General features: G+C 40.5%; 1 protein-coding gene across 1 annotated transcript in view; it reads right to left on the minus strand.

Moving 5' to 3' along the window:
- Window positions 1–17,500, minus strand: part of LOC307163959 (dedicator of cytokinesis protein 9) — a 79,180-nt gene that overhangs the window by 5,244 nt on the left and 56,436 nt on the right. The window contains exons 22-30 of the mRNA XM_079880306.1: window positions 16,027–16,209; window positions 14,275–14,388; window positions 13,739–13,954; window positions 13,568–13,625; window positions 11,344–11,450; window positions 9,682–9,804; window positions 8,834–8,947; window positions 6,887–7,033; window positions 5,325–5,535 (exon numbers count right to left, since the gene is read on the minus strand). Coding sequence (XP_079736432.1) covers window positions 5,325–5,535; window positions 6,887–7,033; window positions 8,834–8,947; window positions 9,682–9,804; window positions 11,344–11,450; window positions 13,568–13,625; window positions 13,739–13,954; window positions 14,275–14,388; window positions 16,027–16,209 — 1,273 coding nt within the window. The remainder of the gene's footprint in view (window positions 1–5,324; window positions 5,536–6,886; window positions 7,034–8,833; window positions 8,948–9,681; window positions 9,805–11,343; window positions 11,451–13,567; window positions 13,626–13,738; window positions 13,955–14,274; window positions 14,389–16,026; window positions 16,210–17,500) is intronic.

A 17,500-nucleotide genomic window follows, 5' to 3' on the forward strand; every position in this document is an offset into this window, starting at 1 on the left:
TAATCGCTAGGACCTATTTCTCAATACTTGGGTATTTTTTTTTTTAAACTCTTCACACAGTGAAATACCGGAATATAGTTGATATAGTTGAAGGATATGAATGCAAATATTTCTAGCTATGCAACAAGCTAGAAGTGCATTTCATGCATCATTACATTCTGAGATGTGTTACATTCCCAAGTACGTATTTCATTCTGTGTGTTTCTGCAAGGGCCCTGAAGCGATGAGTGTAAACCGTCTAGTTATGTGTTTGAGGTCAACTGCATGTTTAAAGGGATTTTACTCACCCTCATTTCATCTCAAACTCATTTCATTTTCTTTCTTTAATGTAATGTAATTCACTAGGACGCATTTCTCAATAACTCTTCACACAGCGAGCACAACATCAGTCTATGAGAGCTACTGGATCACTTATCATCGCAGAAAATGACTACATCTTACAAATTGCATGAATACATCTCTCACTTAAACTCAAACTCAATAAACCTACAGGCCACAGCTCTACATTTACACACTTTTCAAAACTTGAGTTCAAAACCTAACATAATACATTTCGTCATTTAATATTATCTTCAGTAATAGAATTACTTTTTATTAGTATTCATAATCAGTTGTATTATGTATCTGTATTATTATTCTTTATTTGTATCCATAATCATTTGTAATCATTGTATTTTGTGAATCATAGTGTTCTTTCTTGAATACATGAGGTGTGTGAGAGAGACATTGGGACCAGCTAGACTGCATGAATGTGTAGAAGTGTGTGTGCTGGAAGAGTTAGAGACATGAAATGTGTATGCAGTGTATGAAGTTTCCACCGAAGCACATGTTGATTTAAGGATTGGATATACATTCCACATTAAACCAAAACCACATGTTCCTCTAGTAATGTATATGCTCATATGTTCCTCTGGTAATGTATATGCTCATATGTTCCTCTGGTAATGTATATGCTCATATGTTCCTCTGGTAATGTATATGCTCATATGTTCCTCTGGTAATGTATATGCTCATATGTTCCTCTGGTAATGTATATGTTCATATGTTCCTCTGGTAATTTATATGTTCATATGTTCCTCTGGTAATGTAGTTTTTTGATCAGTAGCCAAACCTCTTTACAGAGAAGGAACAGAGAAGCTGGCATGAACACCTTTGTTTGGTCCATTGTCTCTTTCTCCTATGTCTTGACAATATAAAATTCAAAATGGTGGAACAATTTTCATGACGGAAATGACGTCACAGGGTGCCGTTATTAGCACAAGCGTAAGTGAAACTCTGGACAGTTGGTGGCGCTAGCGGGTTTGAGTTAGAGACTCCACATTTCCTATGGTGACAGCAAATGCATCAAAAGGTTCAAATGAGAAGCACTTTTAAAACCATGAACACTAATATGACGTTGCAATCACATGACCAGAACACAACATACAGTTATCAAACACCTAAATCAGTCATGTGTACTATTTTTACTATGTAAAATACTATTTTACATTTTTATATGAAATATCCATCCATCCATCTTCTTCCGCTTATCCGGGGCCGGGTCACGGGGGCAGCAGTCTAAGCAGAGATGCCCAGACTTCCCTCTCCCTAGACACTTCCTCCAGCTCTTCCGGGGGGACACTGAGGCGTTCCCAGGCCAGCCGGGAGACATAGTCTCTCCAGCGTGTCCTAGGTCTTCCCCGGGGTCTCCTCCCAGTGGGACGCGCCCGGAACACCTTCCCGGGAAGGCGTCCAGGAGGCATCCGGAACAGATGCCCGAGCCACCTCAGCTGACCCCTCTCGATGTGGAGGAGCAGCGGCTCTACTCTGAGCTCCTCCCGAGTGACCGAGCTTCTCACCCTATCTCTAAGGGATCGCCCAGCCACCCTGCCGAGAAAGCTCATTTCGGCCGCCTGTATCCGGGATCTTGTCCTTTCGGTCATGACCCAAAGCTCATTACCATAGGTGAGAGTAGGCACGTAGATTGATGGGTAAATCGAGAGCTTCGCCTTGCGGCTCAGCTCTTTCTTCACCATGACAGACCTGTACAGGGACCGCATTACTGCAGAAGCTGCACCGATCCGTCTGTCAATCTCCCGTTCCATCCTTCCCTCACTCGTGAACAAAACCCCAAGATACTTGAACTCCTCCACTTGAGGCTGGAACTCTCCACCAACCTGAAGTGGGCAAGCCACCCTTTTCCGACTGAGGACCATGGCCTCGGATTTGGAGGTGCTGATTCTCATCCCAGCTGCTTCACACACGGCTGCAAACCGTCCCAGTGCATGCTGAAGGTCCTGGTTTGATGAGGCCAACACGACAACATCATCTGCAAAGAGCAGAGACGAAATCGTGTTGTCACCAAACCTGACACCCTCCGGCCCCTGGCTGCGCCTAGAAATTCTGTCCATAAAAATTATGAACAGAACCGGCGACAAAGGGCAGCCCTGCCGGAGTCCAACATGCACCGAGAACAAGTCTGACTTACTGCTGGCAATGCGAACCAAGCTCCTGCTTCGGTCGTACAGGGACCAGACAGCCCTTAGTAAAGGACCCCGGACGCCATACTCCCGGAGCACCCTCCACAGGACGCCGCGAGGGACACAGTCGAATGCCTTCTCCAAATCCACAAAGCAAATGTGGACTGGTTGGGCAAACTCCCATGAACCCTCCAGAACCCTGTAGAGGGTATAGAGCTGGTTCAGTGTTCCACGGCCTGGACGAAAACCACACTGTTCCTCCTGAATCCGAGGTTCTACTATCGGCCGTATTCTCCTCTCCAGTACCCTGGCATAAACTTTCCCAGGGAGGCTGAGAAGTGTGATCCCCCTGTAGTTGGAACACACCCTCCGGTCCCCCTTCTTAAAAAGAGGGACCACCACCCCGGTCTGCCATCCCAGAGGCACTGTCCCCGACCGCCACGCGATGCTGCAGAGGCGTGTCAGCCAAGACAGCCCCACAACATCCAGAGACTTGAGGTACTCAGGGCGGATCTCATCCACCCCCGGTGCCTTGCCACCTAGGAGTTTCTTGACTACCTCGTGACTTCAGCTTGGGTGATGGACGAGTCCACCTCTGAGCCCTCAGCCTCTGCTTCCTCAATGGAAGACGTGACGGCGGGATTGAGGAGATCCTCAAAGTATTCCTTCCACCGTCCAACAACATCCCTAGTTGAGGTCAACAGCTCCCCACCTCTAATGTAGACAGCGTTGGTAGGGCACTGCTTCCCTCTCCTGAGGCGCCGGACGGTTTGCCACGATCTCTTCGAGGCCAGCCGATAGTCCTTCTCCATGGCCTCACCGAACTCCTCCCAGGCCCGAGTTTTTGCCTCCACAACCAACCGAGCTGCAGTTCGCTTGGCCTGCCGGTACCCGTCAGCTGTCTCAGGAGTCCCGCAAGCCAACCAGGCCTGATAGGACTCCTTCTTCAGCTTGACGGCATCCCTTACTTCCGGTGTCCACCACCGGGTTCGGGGATTGCCGCCTCGACAGGCACTGGAGACCTTACGGCCACAGCTCCGAGCGGCCGCTTCGACAATGGAGGTGGAGAACATGGTCCACTCGGACTCAATATCTCCAGCCTCCCTCGGGATCCGGTCGAAGCTCCGCCGGAGGTGGGAGTTGAAGATCTCTCTGACAGGAGACTCGGCCAAACGTTCCCAGCAGACCCTCACAGTACGCTTGGGTCTGCCGAGTCTGTCCAGCTTCCTCCCCCGCCATCGGATCCAACTCACCACCAGCTCCGCCCCTCTCTTTACCCGAGTGTCCAAGACATACGGCCGCAGGTCAGATGAAACGACCACAAAGTCAATCATCGACCTACGGCCTAGGGTGCCACGTGCACTGATGGACACCCTTATGCTTGAACATGGTGTTCGTTATGGACAAACCGTAACTAGCACAGAAGTCCAATAACTGAACACCGCTCGGGTTCAGATCAGGGGGGCCGTTCCTCCCAATCACGCCCCTGCAGGTGTCACTGTCATTGCCCACGTGGGCATTGAAGTACCCCAGTAGAACGACGGAATCCCCAGTTGGAGCACTTTCCAGCACCCCTCCCAGAGACCCCAAGAAGGCCGGGTACTCTGCACTGCCGTTTGGCCCATAGGCACACACGACAGTGAGAGACCTATCCCTGACCCGTAGGTGCAGGGAAACAACCCTCTCGTTCACCAGGGTGAACTCCAACACATGGCGGCTGAGCTGGGGGGCTATAAGCAAACCCACACCAGCCCGCCGCCTCTCACCATGGGCAACTCCAGAGTGGTGAAGAGTCCATCCTCTCTCGAGGAGTGTGGTTCCAGAGCCCAAGCCGTGCGTAGAGGTTGCAGGTGCGTAGAGGTAGAGGTTTAAATGACTATCTCTAGTCGGAACCTCTCAACCTCACGCACAATCTCAGACTCCTTCCCCGCCAGCGAGGTGACGTTCCACGTCCCTAGAGCTAGCTTCCGTGTCCAGGGATCGGGTTGTCGAGGCCCCTGCCTTCGACTGCTGCCCGATCCTCTCAGCACCGGCCCCTTACGGTCCCTCCTGCAGGTGGTGAGCCCACGGGAAGGTGGCCCTACGTCGCTCCTTCGGGCTGAGCCCTGCCGGACCCCGTGGGGGGAGGCCCGGCCACCAGGCGCTCGCATACGAGCCCCAACCCCGGGCCTGGCTCCAGGGTGGGGCCCCAGCTGCGCCATACCGTGCGACGTCACGGTCCTTGTTTTAATTAGTCTCATAAGGTATATGAAATATATATTTTCTAAATAACGTTTTACCCTAAAACTGCGAGGAAATCAAAGCCATAAATCTAAAAGAGTTGTGTTCAACATCTCCTTGAATGAGCCATCAGTCAGATGTTGTTGACCGCAGTACCAGACGCTTCCACTAGATGAGATTCTTCTCCCGTTCATTTCCAATGCGTGACTATTCTTCACAGGACTATTTAACCTTTTCCAATCATGTCCATGATTTTTTTGTGTGTTCACATTTACCAAGTTTCGTACCATTCCAATGAAGTAAAAAATTCTAAAACAACAAAACGTAACTTTGTTTTTTGACGAGCACCAGAGGGTTATGTGTTTGAATATAATGAACTCTTCTATATGATGCTCTTCGTCCAGCTCTGCTCAGTCTGCTTGATGAGGTGCATCCTGGGATGTGTTTAAAGCGCACTGAAGGAGTCGACGTGCGCTGAGACACTGAAGATAAGAGCTGTACTTTGTGTTTTACAGTTATATGATCCTCCCAATCACAAAGCCATCAGATTCAGCTGACTCTCAGATTTTAATCGTGTGTCTCTCTGGAAGTTATCTCTAATGTAGTTGATCTCTGAGTATGCAGTGTGTGAGTGTGTGTACTCACTGGTCAGTATAGTCCTGCGTTTGCACTGTTCCTCGACGCCGCCTTGTTTCTTGCCTGAAACAGTGAACGGCATCTCAAAGACAAAGCGGCGGATGTTGTGGCTCCTCTCGAAGTCAGTCTTCCTGTCCAGCAGCTCCTTCTCCTCCAGGAACGGGCTGACGTGAGTCACTTGGATGTAGGCGTACTTCGAGTCCAGATCCTTTGTGTTAATCTGCACCAAACAGAGAAGCACATTTAGCTAATAGGCAGTTCTAGGTATCATGCTAGTAAAGATACACCGCTCAATGACGTCTACATTTAATGGCAAACACAAAATATATCTTAAAATGTTCTACAAAAACACACTCCAGGTAATATAACGTAACAATTTAAATGTACACATTGCATCTTCTGTAATAAAGCTTCAGGAAAAGAACGATCAATTTTATAACAGAACATAAGCAGAACATGCTTGACTTGTTCGGGATCAGTGAGGGTTTTTTTCTAGCCTGACTACGTCAGACTTCGTACTTCCGCTCAATTTCAGTTCGCTTCTGTACTCAGTCTGAGATAGCGACCTATCTCCCAGTTTTCCTCCGGCCTCAAAACAGCCGGCCAATCAACGAACAGAGGGCGGGCTGAGAGCCGTGACGTAGACGCTGATTGTACCGTGGATGCGTAGATTTACTTCACATAATCTGCATAAGTCGTTCACAGCCATGTTCACTCCGGTATTTCGCTCGATGGTTTTGTTTTCGCATCATACATGTGTTTACAGTTGAAGCTCCCCCCCCGCGAGAAAGAAAACGCTTTTCAGTTATGCCCTTCCAGACTCTGTCTACGAAGCAAAGCGAAGTAGCAGAGTTTGGTTTTACCAGGCTAGTTTTTTTCAAGGACGCATTAAATTGATCAAAAGTGACAGTAAAGACATTTATAATGTTACAAAAGATTATATTTCAAATAAACGCTGTTCTTTTGAACTTTATGTTCATCAGAGAATCCTGAAAAATAAATGAATCACGGTTTCCACACGAATATGAAGCAGCACGGCTGTTTTCAACACTGATAATAATCATAAATGTTTCTTGAGCAGCAAATCATCATATTAGAGTGATTTCTGAAGGATCATGTGACACTGAAGACTGGAGTAATGATGCTGAAAATTCAGCTTTGATCACAGGAATAAATTACACTTTACTATTCACATAGAAAACAGCTGTTTTAAATTTTAATAATACTTCACAATACTGTTTTGATCAAATAAATGCAGCCTTGGTATAAATAAGAGACTTATTTATCTTACCAACCCCAACATTTGATCAGTAGTGTATACTGTATATATGTGATTTATACAGGATTAATATATGATCTACTGTATCTGATTCCTGGTTTACCCATATCCCTAAACGTTACATAAAAAGGTCGGTCAAACTCTTTTGGTCTTAAGCAAACAAGTAAGTAAGTAAGTAAGTAAGTAAGTAAGTAAGTAAGTAAGTACTCTTTTGGTCTTGGCCAGGATAATCTGCAATGTGGATCAGACTTTATTCTGAATATATATGATACTGTAACTGTACATTTCTCACCTTGCCAGAATCCTGGATCATTCTGACGTTCTCAGCCCCAAACTTGTCTGAGTAGAGTTTGAGGAGTCTTTGTGAGACCTCAGACAGTGGCGTGAATTTGGGCTCCTTATATATGTATTCTTTACCATCTTCATCCTCGAAGAAGCCCTGAAACAACAAGCAAATCTGAATCAACCAGAACAACACATTAAAGCTCAACTTTACACAACCCATCTAGACAAAACAAAGGCCAATTGCCTGCTAATTTTAAACACTAAATTAGTCACAGGGCACAAATATTTACAACAGCACTCTGGAAACACTGGGACGTATAAAGACTGTAATGTTTAGATGACAGAGGGATTATGATGACTTCCACAGCCAGCAGGACGACACACACGTGAAAGTCGTGATCCGTTTACCTGGTTGATCTCAGAGTCATTACACTGGTACTGCTAGAGACAGAAACACCCATCAGTGACGAACACACTCACGTCTCACCACATCTCTCATTACGCTTCAGGGATGGCCATTGGTTAATCAACTATACTGTGTGCCAGTTTATCACATTTATACTAATATTTGCTGACAAAAGACATATTATGGAAGCTATACCACAGAATAAAAAATGAAAAAGATAATTAAAGTTTAATTGTGAGAAATAAACTTGCAATTCTGACTTTTTTTTCTCAGAAATGCATTTTTATATCTTGCAATTCTGACTTTATAACACGCAATTGCGACTTTACATCATGCGAGATAAAAAGTCAGAACTGTGAGATAAAAAGTCTTAATTATCTTTTAAAATGTTTTATTCTGTGGAACAAGCTTCCACACATTATTGTGTCAGATGAGTAAATGATTGATTAGACATTACAAAACGTGGCTTTAGAAGTCCAATTTGTTTACATATCACTGAATATAAGACTATCACTGGCCAATAAATCACAGGACATACACTTTGAAAAAGTATGCTACTTTTGAAAAGAGGAAAGTATATGGAAATAATATACTTTAAAAGAATACCCGTAAGTGTGAACTGAATGTAATGTTTTTAGACACTTAATTGCAATTAAATGAAAATGTCTTAGTTTAAATCTATACTAAATACAATTAATGAACTTTAGTGTGACGTTTTTGACTCACTTAACATGAACTTAAGTACTTAAGTATCTTCATATATGTAATTTCATGATTACTTCTATTGTCTTTGAAATGGTTAAAGCGTAGCTGAATATACTGACACACATTTATGATTATTTTAAAATAGACTTTAATCTCAATTACATTGAATCTTGGACGTCATGCATTTAAATATATTTGTAATTACAATATATGAAAAGTTATATTCAGGTATTTTACATGTGCTTCAGTGTGTTAGTCAACACATCAAAATAAGTAAACTTTAAAGCACAGCAAAAGATTATTAGAAAAAATGATTTAAAATGTACTTTAAAGTAAAAAATGGCTTTTTTAAGTGTACTTAAGTGTGTTAAGAAACAGTCATGAAACTGTACTCTCTTTAAGTGCACTTAAATGGCCTTTTATTTCATTAATATTATATTATCTGTAAGTACAGTTTTTTAAAAATATAGTCTTAAGATTTGAAGTAAACTACAAGTGCACATTCAATACATATCAAGTGCACTTCTTTTCCTCAAGTGTTATATATATTCATGTACTGTAAATTAGAAAAATAAAATAAAATAAAAAAAGTCACAGACATGTTACCAACAAAATACAAAAAGTATATGTTATCGCAGATAAGCACTTCAGTTATGATCAAACTGGAAGATTCTAGTGCTGGTGCTTCTGACTGCAGTCTCTGAATCACACGTTCATTTTACACCCAAAGCGGAGCAACATAAGTAAGAGTTCATAAGAGTTCAGACACACAGGACTCACCGCTAACAGATAAACACAACACACAGAGCGAGAGATGGAGAGTGTGAAGCTGAGGAGACTCACCTGACCGAAGAACGCCACTCTGAAGAACGTCCCCAGCAAGCGCTTGCCCGTGTGCATGACCTCTGTGACCTTACTGTAGGCCCGGTGCAGCGTGTCATACAGGTGAGCCAGTTTCTGACACACACACACACACACACACAAAAGTGTTACCCTATATTTTAGTGCCATTGTTACCTGTAGTTACTATAATAATGACTATAAACTGTGCATAATTACATGCAACTACTGTAACCCTAAACCAAACCCTAATCCTAACACTAAAGTAAGTACATGTAGTTAATTATTATTACTTAGTACTTGGATGTATAATTACACTGTTACACAGACACCGTAAAATAAAGTAACCATATAAAGTGTAAACAAAAATTTAGTAACACTTTATTTTGATGGTCCACTTTAGACTTTCTACTAACTAAAGTAACTTTGCAACTACATGTCAACTAATTCTTCCAACCATAACTCTAAACTAACTGTCTACTAATACTCTAATGAGAGTTATTTTACATGTAAGGTTATAAAGTTACTTATAGTTAGTAGAATGTCAAAAGTGGACCAATCAAAATAAAGTGTTACCAAAAAATTCCCTTCAGCTTTAACTTATTCAACAACAACAACAACAACATATAATCAAGGTAAGTGTGTGAAACCTTTCAATGTATAAACTTAAGACAGTTCACACAGGACTTCCATTAGAAATGAGTTCGAGTTTAAGTTGATGCTCACGGCACAAGTGCAAATCTGCGGCACAACAGCCAAAGACATTCATCTACTAAACAACTCATGAGAGAGTGTGTGTGAACAACCTTAGACACCACTCTTCACGGCATCAGTGTGTGTTACTGCTGTACCTCAAAATCTCTGCGCTTCTCATAAATGGGAATGATGAGTTTGTAGATGTCAGAGATGAGCTCATATCGCTCGGCTTTCCATAATCCATCAGCGCATGCTTCCAGAAGCTCCATCAGGACGTCCTGCAAGACAAGAGGCGTCAGCTCTCAAATGTTGCTCAAGCCTTTCTATTGATGAAATGCACTTTCCTTCATCAGTTCTGCTTGAGTTTTAATCAGTTTTGATGAGTGTTAGTTCTGCTGAAGTTCACACAGGACTCGCATCAGTGAAACCGCAGGTGTAGAGAATCAGCATCATCTTTAAGTATCACTGAATTTTTTTTTTTAATATATATATATATTTAATTTCTGCATTTTCTGCTTTCTTTTAAATTTTTTAAGTTTGTTTTTGTCATTGTTATTAATTACGGTTTATTTAAATATATATTTTTGTATGTGTATAATTTTAGAATAAATATATATAATTTTATATTATTAAATAATGTATCTGTTATTTATATTATTATTTATATACTATTTATATTATTAAATAATATATTTTTATTTTATTTATATACTATATTAGTTTTGTTTTTATTTTTAGTACATCAAGTAAGGATTATCATCATTAACTTAAACTAAAACTATTCAAAACATTTCGGCTAATTGAAATAAAATATAAATATATTACCTGAAAATATATATGTTTCCTTGGCAATAAACTGAAATTAGAAATGTTTACCTGGCAATAAACTGAATAAAAGTTTAAGTTGAAGCACTAAAATTATTAACTGGAAAATAATAAAAAGTAACACTGAAATAAATATATTAAAATTAAACTAAATATATTAAACCCTAAATAGCAATATTTAAAAATAATAATAATAATAATAATAATAATAATAATAATAATAATAATAAAGACAAAAGCAAAACAAAATTACTAAAAACTAAACTAAAATTAACATGAAAACTGAAAATTGCATTACGTTAAACTAAATAAAAAATTAAAATGTTGCTTTGGCAAAGGGTTGAAATAAAATGAGTTCAAGTTTTATTTTTATTTTTTTTTAAACGTTTATTTGGTTTGAAGTAAGGTTTATTTCTGGTTTTAGTGTGAGTTGACAGTAATAGCCCTGCTTCAGACGGCTGATGTGAAATTATTAGTGTTTTATCTCTCAGTCAAAGTGCAGGACTGGTTGAGTATCAGTCAGTGTGGAGATAAGATCACGGATAATCACCATCACATACATGCATACTCCTTTATTGCTTCCCTCTTTTACTGTACTAATTTTAAACTAAACCTTCACGGACACTATAGTGACAAACAGTGCGTAACATTGATCACTGCCTCCAGTGAAATCTTATTGGACCTCACAAATAAATATTAAACATCAAGTATGTTCTGATTGGCTGTGACTGTGTAGCAGTTTCGCATCCGGTGTGGATTCAGACAACACACACTGTGCCTGTCAGGACACATGGACACTCAACGTGAACTAGAAATAATGGACTCCTATGGAACTTGCTACTCCTTCATCCTGTTTCTGATACCAGCTAAAGGAGCTTTTCTCTTCACTCCCTCCATTATATTGTGTGCATTTTCTTTCTGTTGAGCCGATGGACATTTGTTTGACCCGTGATGTGAACGAATGGCCTGTTGGCTGTCAGACAGATATTCACCTCATTAAAGTGGACGTCCTGCATCCCCACATCTTCCATCATAGACGCTTCTTCATCAATGTTTGGTGTGACCACTCTGAACGCTGAACAGCCCTGTTTAAACATGCCTACACAAACACACAAACACACACAACACTTCACATCTGGAGAGACTTCACTTCAAAAATCAGTCAATATAACACCTGACAGTTGCATGATAACGTCAGATAGAAAAGGTAAAAGATCATTGTTTGGATTGAGTCCTGCTGATTAAGCCTTCTTTCTTAGAAGTGCAGCGAAACGTGAGTAATACACTGAGTGATAACTTGTATCAGCAGGGGCTTTATCAGACAGAGAGAAAGACGAGAGAGATATGATGAGAAGAAGGTGAGAAAGGAAATAAGTCTGCTATGGAAACATGGACACATGCAAATCATTATGAGTAATTACACGTGTGTCCTTGGATTAAACATTAACTTCTCATGGTTTTAAGGAATGTTCATCATTTGGACTTTTTCTATGACATAGGAATACAAATATATAAGATCTCTCCGTTTTTTCATTTTTATTTTCTTAAAGAGGCCATTGGATGCTTTTTTTTCTTCTTTTTTTATGTTTTTCTTTTCCTTTAGTGTGTACCGTGTCTATTTGTGCATGTATATGATCCGCAAAGTTACAAAACTCATCATCTCTTACAAAGCGATTGATTCTAATGAAAACAAAGATCCAGACCTCGATCCCAGTCCAGATTTACCAAACCTCTGCAGACGTCCACGCCACAATGTGAAATATTAGCATAATGCTGGTCAGAGAGAGAAGACGAGGCTTCAGTGAGATGTAGTGTAGTCACTGTGTGTTTGCATGCGAAAGCAAAACCCTTTAGTTTGGCCTTCCGAAACAGGATGAAATCAGGAATCAGTGGTTAAGATTCACTGTTCTTAAGCAGTACAACACAATAGTTGGCTTGTGCAAAGCACATTTTACAGAGGACATCTTCCTGAACTTGGGAGTAACGCCAGCTGTGCTTGCAAAGTTGGTTCCGATCATCTGAATTTTCAGAGTCGGGCTTGAACTGATATATTAATACAGACGACATTATTAACTGTGTGTTCACATGTGCTTTAGAAGCTGAAGGTCACGATCATGGTAAGGGCTCACATTTCCGACACACACTTGAGAAGTCTGGCCAAACACAACACACTGAGTCTGCACTCTGAGCTGTTCAGGAGGAGGGGCTTTGTAGAAATCAGTGTGTTTCAGATAGACTGAGAACAGAGGTGCTGCAATAATGTAGTGTGTAATGTACTTTATTATTTTTTTACGTAAACCCTAATGCTCAAAAGATTAATTGGTTTAAGTAGGATAAACTTAAATTAAACAAATTAGTTAAATCAAATTAACTTTTATGAGCATTTAGAATTTTCTTTTCTTTTGAGTTCACAAAACTGACAGATTTTAAGTAATCTGAATTGTTGAATTGTTTTGAGTTTCATGAACTTGATGCTTTAAATTTAGACAAACTTAAATTTCTATTTCCCAGCATGCTTTCCCATGACACTCAAAAGGGAGAGTAAATGCTAAAATGATTAGTGTTATATAATGTTTTAATGAGCAAGATTAATGTTAAGTGGGAAATGTATTAGTGTTTAATGTTTAGCTATGTTAATTTAGAAGAGTTTCTGTTGTGTTGGGGTTTTGGGGGGTTACATGCAGCACAAACCTGGGTTGAGAACAGATGTCAAATGTTCTACATTGTCGTATTCATTGCTTTGCTATGTTAATGGTATCAAAGCATTGTGTTACCAATTAGCAAGTTAGCATTTACTGAATTACATAGTTAAAGCTAGCCCAGTTTCCACTACTAAAAATGTTTATAAAAAAGTTGAATTACGATAATTTTTAAGTTAAATGCATGAATTATCTTACTCAAATATTTAAAGCCAGTTCTTAAGTTCTGCTTAAACTTTGAGTTTCTTAACTTACATTTGTTTATGTAACTGATTACCTCAATTTTTTGTTTGTTTTGCCAACTTATTCAAGTTTACAGTGTATTTCAATACAGTAAAAACAGCAAAATAGCTGTTTTCTATGTGAATATATTTTAAAACGTAATTTATTCCTGTGATCAAAGCTGAATTTCCAGCATCATTACTCCAGTCTTCAGTGTCACATGATCATCCTTTTAACATCTCCATGGGAAAATGACTAAACTGGCCGTGTGTGTGTGTATCGGTGTGTGTCTAACCTTTCCTCCTCAGGTACTCGGCCACCAGCGCTGCAACGTGCACATAACACATGGCTGCCTGCAGAGAACCAAACCAGACAGCATGAGCTCCAGCACATGTCACACACACATGAAGACGTGTGTGTGTGTGTGTGTGTGTGTGTGTGTGTGTGTGTGTGTGTGTGTGTGTACCTCAGACAGGTCCCCGTTCTTCACATGTATACGGGCCATGCTGTCCAGCCAGGTCTTGCGGAGCTCAGGTGTGCTGGCGTAAGACTTGGCCAGACTGTACTGCAGGTCCACCAGCATCTCCGGGTCTCTCTCGTGCTCCTTCATCTGAGCCGTGGCCATCAGAACCGTCCGGATCTTCTTCGTCAGGTCTTTCACGTCTGACGGGAATGCTGTGCTCTAGTGAAGGAGACGGATGATGACTGTGTGTGCATGTGTAACTGTCAGAGTATGAGTCTGTGCAGAACTTAAAGAGGACCTATTAAAGCTACAATATGTAAGTTTTCGCATTTTCAAAACAATAACAAAGGCGAAGCTTGATGATGCTATGAAGGAGAGTGGAACGATGGGAGATGTTTTTTTCACACAAAAAATCTAAATACTTTTAATTATGTTTTCTATAGCCATAAACGACATCACTTCCTCCATAATCGGCTCTGTGTCTACTCTTTGCTCCAGGATCAAGTGTTTGTGTGTGAGTGTATTGGAAAGGAACTAACTTTGATGGTTTTGTCACTGTTGGCACAGTTGTTGATGACTGACAGGGACTGTTGGAACCGCGTCCCTCCTATTCCGATGACATCAGCGATCAGCTGACTGACGCCAATCACCACCTGAGGAATCACAGATATCACTGATGACATAGTTATGACATCATCACATGCTGCTGCTATCTACTCTTAAAAGGCCGGATGAAATAATCCAGACTAGGGATGCGGGAAAAAAATTTATTCATATATGAATCGCGATTCTATCTTCAACCGATTGGCATCGATTCACAAATTTCAAAAATCGATTTTCTAAAGTGTTTCACTTCTTTAATTTCGCAGTACTACTTAAAGTTACTGATTAAAGTTATTGACGTTAATCACAATAAGCCGCGAACAAGGACTCGAAATTAAATTTCAGTATGTATTTATTACTACATGTTAATGCTACTGTACCTGAATTTTCTTTCTATAGTATTTGTCCTATTGTTTGTAATGTGCTTCTTTGTTTCTGTTTTTAATATAAAAAATAAATAAAAAATTGCCTACCTCGCTTTAACCCTTTCACACGTAAGTTTAAAATATTCTGGCTGACCCCCCAGCGTGAGTTTTTCAAGGCGACCGTTATTTAGAATGTGTCACTTTATGGTTTCCATGGTGACGCGTCATTGCTTGTCACGTGACACACCGCAGCAACAACAGAGCTAAATGAATGATGATCTGCTTTTATACCATTTTTCCTTTTTTATTCAAAATATTCACAAATTTGTTAGATATGGCATGCATTATCTGATATTCCGATTGTCAAATATATGCAAGTGGAAGTGTTTTGTTGTTTAAACACCTTTATAACGATCGCGTTAGTTGAGCTGTATGCGCGATGGGCGCCGCCATCTTAGTTTGTGCCGCAGATGCAGTTCAGAGAATCGGATCTGTTGGATTGTTTACAACACGTGAATTCATCCACGACTCCCGAAATACATAAAAGTAAGTGGCAGGTGAACTGGGAGAAGAATAGAGTAAACTTTAAAGTTACTTACACAATGTGTATCTGATATGAATAAAAATTATAATGGAAAGGATTATTATTGCCTCTTCCTTTGACATCAGTGTGTATTTTACAAACTCTAAATGTATTGTTTTTTTAGTACTTATATGTCTGAAACCTAAAATAAACATTATGTGGTTGAAAACACTGAAAAGTTGTGATATATGACAGCTCTGAGTGCGTCTGTCTCTGGCTCAGCGCCAGCCAACGCGCGAAAGCACATTTGAATTTAGCAGTTGATCACGTGATGCACTGACCGTTCTAATCACACCGGTGTGATCGTACGCTCCAGGGACCAGCCTAGACTGATCACACCGGTGTGATCGTACGTGCGAAAGGGTTAATACAGAAGACTGTGTGTAATGATTGTAGTCAGCTTAAAGGGCATTTGTTTTATAATATTGGGTTGACTAAAATGGGAAGAAAAACTAAATCTATTTCAAGGTTCACATTCAATTCAGTAGGATTGTTTTTCCTGCTAGACCTATTAAACTGTCTACCGAAGTCAAATAAGAAAAGTAACACAAAACAGTAAACTACAATCAAATCTATGCACATATCGAATTGAAATTTGGTTTAAAATCGAGAATACATTTTTTTAATTGAATCGTGACCTCAAGAATCGATTTGAATCGAATCGTGAGAAGCTAAAAGATTCCCAGCCCTACTCCGGACCCATCCGAGCACTGTGATGTCAGGGTCACATGTTACTGCACCTGCAGGTGTGTCCGGACGAAGGACTTGCGTCCAGTGTAGTCGAAGTTGCTCTTCATGAGGAAGTAGAGCAGGTGAGCGGCGTCACTGCGGATGGAGCTCAGTTTGGAGTTACAGCACTTCAGGATCTCATAGCAGAAGGACGCGCACATATCCGCTCGGCCCTCGAAGAACGTGCATGGAAACTGGACACACACACACACACACACACACATCACAGACAGGAAAACAGCAGCATGAACATCCTTCAAAATGAACTTATTGGATGTATATTATGTCATACAGGTTTGAAATGACAATCTTAATTTTTTAAAGGGGCCATGAACTGAGAATTAAAAATTTCCTTGATCTTTTGACAGTTAAGAGGTTTTTATACTTTAAAAATATCCTGTAAGTTTAAAAACTCAAAACTTCCTTCCTAGCTTTTATTGAAACCAAGGCCAGAAAACGACAGGATCTCAAAAGTGGAGACGTGTGACGTCACAGGGCAGTGAAAGACCGCTTTTGCAGAAGAATATCAACGCCTACGTCTACGTCAGCGCGTCTTTGGCTCCGCCCACTGGAGCGTTAGTGAATAGAGATGAACATGAGAACGAGAAAAGATCCACACAGGATCAATACCACTACCTTCCAAACGCTCCTAATGCTAGGAAAGTGAGGGTTTTCTTCAAAAATGTGAATGTCTCAGCAGTGCATTATTTGTTGGTGTATTTCACTGTGGATTATTTGGTAAATCAGTCAACTTCGACGCAGGCTTTGCAAACAGACTTTTATGATATGGATCTGCCAGAAACGCCACAAACATGCAAGTAACCATGCTTATTCTAATGCCTGATTTGTGATCAGTGATTTCTGATGAGTAATCAAGTTCAGACAGATAATCTTTCTCTCAAAATTGTTCAATACTGTTTCTGCATCAGTAAATCAAGCCAGTGACTAAAAGATCAACTTCACATCGTTTCTCTTAGTAGGATGAAAATAATCTTATTTAAACTGTGATTAAATTATACAGAAAGCGATCAAAGAGCGATCCCTTTCCAATCGCCTAAGTTGTCAATCACACAGCGCGAGTTTATCTGGACACTTACAAAACTCGTTATGAAACCAATGACTCTGTTACACCGCACAACAAAGCTCTCACTATATTTACATCGTGTTTGCATTGTTATTCGGTGAAAGCATTCGTGATAGTGCAGAAATTGCGTTGCAATGATGAGATCACTTCATTCACGCGATCAACAGACTGTCATCTGCTCAATGCTCATCACTGCAACCTTTCATGTGTTGGGAATACATCTAAATATAATGCTATAATCAATACTTTATTAACCCTCTGATGGTCTTTATTTATGTCTACACTCGAGTTCTTTGGGGTCTCTAGAGACCCCAGACAATAACATTTAATTTTGTAACAAGATAATAGTTTTTTTTTTTTACAAATGTAATTTTATTCTGTTTGTTAATGTTTTTACTCAA

Source organism: Squalius cephalus (assembly GCF_949319135.1).
Source record: "Squalius cephalus genome assembly, chromosome: 9".
In the NCBI taxonomy this organism is placed as follows: Eukaryota; Metazoa; Chordata; class Actinopteri; order Cypriniformes; family Leuciscidae; genus Squalius; species Squalius cephalus.